We start from the raw sequence: 7,435 nt of genomic DNA on the forward strand, positions 1-7,435 counted from the left end.
TTATTTTTTATTTTTTATTTTAAATTAATGTTAATTTTAATTGTAGTTTTTAATTTTTAATTTCATGCTAATTAATTTTTTTTTAAAATAACAATAAATAAAAAGAGAATGATAAATGATGTGAGAATCCATTAAATTGTATATAATTTAATGGAGTGTAAAGTTTAATTGGTAAAGTTGTATAGTAAGTAGAATGTATATGTATCAATCCATATATATGAATTCAATCATTATGGTCTAATCTTTAAGTAAACATGTCCCATAGAAACTAATATAAAATAATAAAAATATAAAACTTAGCATGCAAAATTTCAGTGTATGGACTGGAGCCCTTACGTATGTAACCTCCTCATCTTCTCAAAAATTTCCTTCACAGCTTCCGTGTATAATGCAGCCTCATCTTTATCTTCAAAACCACCATCTTCACTATTCATAAAACTATCATACTCACCCTGGTGATCTTTCATCTCCATTACAAAAAAAGTTACTCCCTTCATCACGTACCCTGAAACTGGCAGCTTCAAAACGGGAATGTAACAGTATCTCACAATATCAGGATCCTCTATTCGATTCCTCTCAATTTCCGAAGCTGAAGTTGAATGTACCCATTCCTTCACCTCAATGAGTTTTTTCCCACTCAGAGAAAGCCTCCCTCTTTTTCCAGAATCAGTAATGGAAACCTCTTCCAACATTGGTAGATACTTAACCAAGTACAACAACATCATATGCCACAGAATCGCCTCCTCAAGACACATACTCGAAATCTGATGTTTTAAGCCACAAAATTCATGTATTAACCCAATGTCGTCTTCTTCTTCATCCCCATTTCCATAAAGATATACTCCATCCTTATCACAAACTGAATCCGGCAACAGACATATAAGCGATTCGATGCTGCTACCAAACTTAACCGTCCACTTGAACAAAAACCCATTATCAATAGACGGAAGTTCGATACATACGTACTTCAATCCTTTAAACATGATAAAGAAATTGATGGCAGATGCAAAGGACTCACCAGTGAAGGCGATGGCATCGACTTGAAGTACAATCGAGGAGAAACGTCTGGAAACGAGATAACAAAAACAGAGGCTTTTCAAATCGATTATTTTGTTGATGATTTCATGGAAGATTTCGTCTGGTAAACGACTGAATGGAGAAGAAGCATCTGCGTCTTCTTTGCGGGATTTCAACATTTTCTTCATTGTTCAGGACACCGATCAGTGTCGTCGGGATACTGTAACCCTAACCGTCTGGTAGGCATGTTTTTTGCATATCAGCTCCAAAAATCTGAGATTTTGGGAGATTGTTATACGAGAATATCATGGATTTTTTACAATTTTTAACCTGTATAACTTTTTCATACCAAAAATATGTTTAAGTTTAGTAGGGATGAGCATGCGTCGGTTTGGGTCGGTTTTTGGTTAAACCAAACAAAAACATAGAAAGTTGGTTTTTCGGTTTTTAAAACCATATAGGTTCGGTTTTTGCATGGGTCGGTTTTTCGGTTTTCCGGGTTGGGTTTATGGGTTTTCGGTTTTAAACCGTGGGTTTACGAGCTCCTGATTTTTTTTTTCTAGTTTTCGGGTTCAAACCTAATGAAAAGACGTTGCGATAAATAGTATTGTATCTACTTTAAATATACTAAAATAAAGACTACAAATTCTAGTATTATAAAAGCATAAAAGTGTTCAAAAGATTAAAGTTTAACATCATTAACAGGTTGTTGAAAATAAACATAGAGTATTAAAGAGATAAAGTCTAAACTCTAAAAATAAAAGTTTAAATCATAATATAAATAATATATATGTGGGTCGGTTCGGTTTTATGGGTGGTTTTATACGTCAAAACCGAACCAAACCGTTATTTTTCGGTTTTTATAAAATTTCAAACCTAAACTGTCGGTTATTGCTTTGGTTTCGGTTTTTCGGTTTCGGTTATATCGATTTTTTTCGGTTTTTCGGTTTTCGGTTCGGTTTTTGCTCATCCCTAAAGTTTTAGACAATTTTTTTTTTATAATAGCTATCTATTTATATATTACTTTATAAACTTGGTTTCTGGGAAGGTTTTTTTTTTTTTTTTTTTTTTTTTTTTTTAACTCCAAACTAGCTATTTGGTGATAAATATAAAAAATACCAAACTTTGAACATTTATAATTTTTGCATTCGAAGTTCGAACTTCATTAAATTTGATGTTGTTCAAATGTCCTTGAAATTTGGATATCGGAAACTCTACTTTGTAAGCTCTAAAATATGATAGTTGGTGGATTTTTGGAAAATTTCTAACGATCAACAATTTTTCTATTGATATCGTGAAGTTGTACTCTGAAGTTGTACTTCTACTATGTATTATTGTAAGAGATTAAAAGTAAGTAAAAGTGTTTCGAAACGTTTTCCCTCTGCCTCACGAGGCATAAGTAAAAGTGATTATTTTTTATTAATATTCTATTGGTAGAAGTACATGCCAGGAGGTGTTAAATCCCTGTTGGTGCCATCAAATCCGTTAGCGGTCAGCCTATTGTAATTCATTCCGTGAAGGGTTCTCACGTGTGGAACATTGGTCGGAATAAGTATATCGATCATGTTGGTTGGTGGGAAAGCCATCCCTATGTGCTAATTTAAAGTAAATGATGATCTTGGCCTCTATTTCTATGATTTTCCCCTTGTCGGGAAGCTACGAGTGCACGTGTAGTGGTGAACTTTTGCATATAAGAGATCATGATAAATGATGATCTTGGCCTCTATTTCTATGATTTTCCCCTTGTCGGGAAGCTACGAGTGCACGTGTAGTGGTGAACTTTTGCATATAAGAGATCATGATATATGCATAAGTAGACCGTCTTTTTTGATATGATCGAATCAAGGAATAATGGAATTGTTCATTCCATTACCAGGTGGAATGGAATAGACCATTTCGTTCTTCATATTTTGTTAATTTTCCATTTTTTACTTAGTAAATGTTTTTTTTTTTTCGTTCTCTCATGGAATGAAATGAATAATTGTAAGGTAAACAAATTCTATTTATATAACTTTTAATCACATGTTGAAAAAAACTATTTCTAGTTTTATGTTTCCAAACATTATTCAAACTAGCGACAAAGGCACAACCAAATTTTTTCTAGTTTTTATTAAATCTTGAAATTATTTTTATTATTTTTAGCATTTTAATTAAAACTTTTATTATGTGTAATAAGTTAAAATAAAATCAATAGTGACACACAAATAGTCTATTTCTCCATATCAACTCCATTTCCCTATAAGCATTGTGTTGGGTACTTGATGTTGCGTCTTGGGCTCGCTTCCTAGCCCATTTTGTATACGGCATGGGTCTGTCCATCCGTATCTTGTTTTACTAGGGTTTGTGTATTAATAGATGCTTGCATGCATCTTTTTGGTAACTAATAGATCGTTTTTTACGTGTAATTAAGAAGATCTCTTTTGTAACCCTAAAATCCTCGACAGCGGAAGTTCTTCATCGAGCTCTGCTGAGGATTGAACGTTCTAATCATTCGACTTATTCAGATCCATTCTTGAGTATTGTTTCATTGTTTTGCTTTCATTATCTACCTGTTACAAAGATCTAATCGATCAAAGAGTTTTTATATCTCATTAATTGGTATCAGAGCAGGAGGCTGTGTAATTCATACACATCTCTTCTGTGAAAGAAGCTATTAGGGCTTATTCCGCATTAACTAATATTTATTGAGCCGTCACTCCATAATTGACGTATCTCATTACTTATTCGTTTTGCCCTAATATTATATATTACAAGTGTGATCTTTCAAACAGGTTAAAACGATCAAGCATCGACGATTCTCAATCAAATCCTATCAACATCTCAAATAATACTGGGTCAACAACAAAGATTCCTATTCTTTACACCCATGATTACGAAGTCTGGGCACATCACTTTGAAGATTATATCATTGGATCTGAAGACAATGGATATCTTATTTGGGAAGCAATCGTGTCTGGACCATTTGCTCATTCAGCAACGTCAAGAATCATTAAAACTCAGAAAGAGTATAATGATCTGTTGAAAGATGTAAAAGATGTTGCCCAAGACGAAAAGGATAAATTTCAATGCAATATTAAAGCATTGAGACTAATCAGATTTGCTCTTCAATTTGACACTTTCAGGCTGGTGAGTTCATGCCGCACTGCTAAAGAAATATGGGATAGGCTGCGAGAGCTATATTCCACAAACGAAGATCTCGAGCATTCAATTCAAACATTACTTTTGTCTGAATTCGGTGAATTTAAGCAGAATCCTGAAGAAACTGTCACTCAGACGTTTGATCGCTTTAATCATCTTCTCAGTAAGATGATTAAACACGATATTGAAAGGAAGTTGATTGAACAAAAGGTTACGTTTTTAAACGGTCTTAGATCTGAGTGGAGAGCAGTTGTGTCCACTGTTAAAGCACATGAGCAATTCAAATCTTACTCATTAGCAAAGCTGGTAGGGATTTTGAAATCCCAAGAAAAGATTGTCTTGCAAGAGGAAAATGTGGTTTCGAGCTTGGGGTCATTGGCACTTCTGTCCAAGAGCAAAGGCGTAATGGAAGATGAAGATCTCAACTTAGAAGACCATGACCTTACCTCTGAAGACTATGCAATGATGGTGTCAAACCCGAAAAAGTTCATCAAGAAAAGGTTCCCTATCAATAAGAACCGTAACTGGTAGGGAAGTTATAGTTCTAAAAAGGTCAAGGAAGAACCAAAGACAAAAGAACCAAAGAAAGAACCGAAAGCTGAAGGAGATTCAGGAGTGAACTGCTACTATTGTGGAGGAAAGAACCACTATGCCAAAGACTGTGTCCTAAAGAAAATGGCAGAAAAGGATGAGGAGAAAGATGAAGAAGCTATGTTAATGAAAAAGCTGGAAGAGATAAAGAGAAAGAAAACTATCACTAACCCTTCAATGAATGCTTTAATTGTACAGGGTTCTGTAGCGGATGATGAGTTCGGTGGCGTGGAGGTCTGGTCAACCGACTCTGAGGATGATGAAGTCAGGAAGCCATCTCATGGAAAGGCTTATGTTGCGAAAGATGAAGGAAGCGGTGGAAAGTGCTTGATGGTGTCGGATGTATCCCAAATGAGGGGATACAACACAGACAGTGGGAATAGAGACATGAAGGAGCGAGAGGACCTGTGTTTCACAGCAAAACCTCTCAGCGTGCAGTTTAATGAGCTTGATGAATTAATCAAGAAGGTACAATCTATTTTTGTTTCATTCAAAGTCCCACAAAACTCATATGAAAAGGAATTAAAAAAAATATAAATTCAAGAATTTCTCATCTAGATAGCAGTTTAACTCAAACACGGGTCACCAATTCTAACCTAACTGACCAAATAAGCAGGGTGTCTTCAAAGAGTGAAGAACGGAGGATGTGGATAGAGCTGAAGGAGGCAGAGCTGATCAAATCCAAAGACGAAAACATTTATTTGCAAAGAGATAATTTAAAACTTTTGAAACAAAGAAATGTGTTTTGTTTGATCGCTAAGCGTCTTTATTCTAACATTACTCAACTTCATCTTAACTGCGAAATAGGACAGAAAATTCATCGCATGATTTTGCCCTTCCTTGAGTTTCAGGAAGATGAAATAGACGCTGAAGCGTACAATTGTGAAAGTGTAGTTTAATCTGAGGATGTAAATCCGACTTATATGTATGGCCTAGACAAAATCGAATCTTTCATAAAGTCCAAGGACCATAAGGACATGCTGAAAAACCTTTTGGATGAAAATGATAAACGGAATCTAAGGACCGAAACCATACAAAAGTTTGACTTATTGAATGCCAATTTGAGCTCAGAAAATAAAATTAATGTTGGAAATGCATCTGAGCTTAATGAGGATGATGATATGAGTGAAATTTCTGTAGAGGATGAAGTTGACTATTCTGAGTTTGTCAAGAGCGAACCTGAAAACCACAAAAATCTTATCTCAGAAAATTCTGTGGAGTTCGTTCGGTTGTCCCAACAAAACTCCCCGATTCTTGAAGAAAAGGCTGTTGTATACCAAAAGGTAAGGACAACTCCAAATCAAGTGTATAAGGTCACAGGTGTATCCGAACATCAGACAGCCGAACTCACAGCCATTGTAAACGAAGATAATGTTGATGGTTGTGATGAGTTCTTCTGGTCCGCCCCTATCGACAATGCTGATGAAACAGTTGGTCTATCAGAGCGAACATCCTGGAAAACAAAAGGAAGATATATTCCAGAGCCACTGAACAAGCCTGATAACTTTGACGTGCCAAGCACTAGTGGTACTAAAGAAATCCCATTAGATGAAGTCACCCCTTCTACCGAAAACTCATCTACAAAAAACAAACCGATTGTTCCAAAGCCAAAACAAAAGGCAAATATTCACAGGCAACCCAAACAGGTGAAAAACCAAAAGCAACAAAGGAATCTGAGATACAAGAAGAATCTCTCAGAGCGAAAACAGTTCTGGAAATCTCAAAACGATCATTTTTTGATCATAATAGGAAGTCAGAGAAAAGGGATGTTAGACCGAAAGAAGGTATTCACAACCGAAAGCATAGGTTCGGCTCAGAATACACAAACAACCGAAAGCATAGGTTCGGCTCAGAACACACAAACAACCAAAAGCATAGGTTCGGCTCAGAGCACTCAAGCAACCGAAAGCATAGGTTCGGCTCAGAGCACTCAAGCAACCGAAAGCACAGGTTCGGTCCTGAGAGCACAGGTGATCAAGGCTCAAGGTTTGGTCTATCCCATGCCCACCAACATAAAGGTCACCCAGAATATCAAGTCAAGAAAAATTCTCAACCTAAATTCTCTCTTTCTAACTCTTCTGAACCCCATTCTAAATCCAATTCTGTTCGAACTCAGAATCCAAAATCTTCAACAGATTTGAAAGGAAAATCGAAGGTTTCCTCGGTCAAGAGTGATCAAAAGAATCCCAAAGTTCAAACACCTGAACTGAAAATCAAACCAACTGCAACAAATCCCAATAAAATTAAAGTTTACACCATTCAAAAGAAAAACGAAACAACGTTAATAAAAAGAACATATTTCATTGATATCTCTCTCACTATTCCTGTTCCTGTGAAAGGCTCACGTGGACCCAAGAAACTTTGGGTTCCTAAATCTGCTTAATTTTTGCAGGTTATCAGTGACGAGCAGTTCGACGAAGAATGGTATATTGACAGTGGATGCTCGCGTCACATGACAGGAAGGAAAGAAGAGCTGAGGGAATTTCGATCCCTTTCAAATGGTGGCAATGTCAAGTTTGGGAACAACTCGTCTGGCACGATTAAAGGTTATGGTATAATAACGAATGGAGACTTCACAATAAGAAAGGTTGCATATGTTGAAGGACTGCAGCATAATCTCATCAGTGTGTCTCAGCTTGTTGGAGGTACGGGTCTTAAAGTTTCGTTTGATGATGACGGTTCGGAAATC

At 36.1% G+C, this 7,435-nt stretch overlaps 1 protein-coding gene across 1 annotated transcript; it reads right to left on the minus strand.

Moving 5' to 3' along the window:
* Nucleotides 1-332: 332 nt before the first annotated feature.
* On the minus strand, nt 333-1,205 carry LOC145036196 (F-box protein At5g46170-like). The gene has a single exon (XM_078984661.1). The coding sequence runs from the start codon at nt 1,203-1,205 to the stop codon at nt 333-335; it is 873 nt and encodes a 290-aa protein (XP_078840787.1).
* Between the last annotated feature and the right edge of the window lie 6,230 nt (nt 1,206-7,435).

Source organism: Lactuca saligna, chromosome 3 (genome assembly GCF_052625555.1).
Source record: "Lactuca saligna cultivar CGN05327 chromosome 3, ASM5262555v1, whole genome shotgun sequence".
Classification (NCBI taxonomy): Eukaryota; Viridiplantae; Streptophyta; class Magnoliopsida; order Asterales; family Asteraceae; genus Lactuca; species Lactuca saligna.

Excerpts from the sequence above, each read along its gene's own strand:
- LOC145036196 (XM_078984661.1), bottom strand. The coding sequence starts at position 1,205 with ATGAAGAAAATGTTGAAATCCCGCAAAGAAGACGCAGATGCTTCTTCT.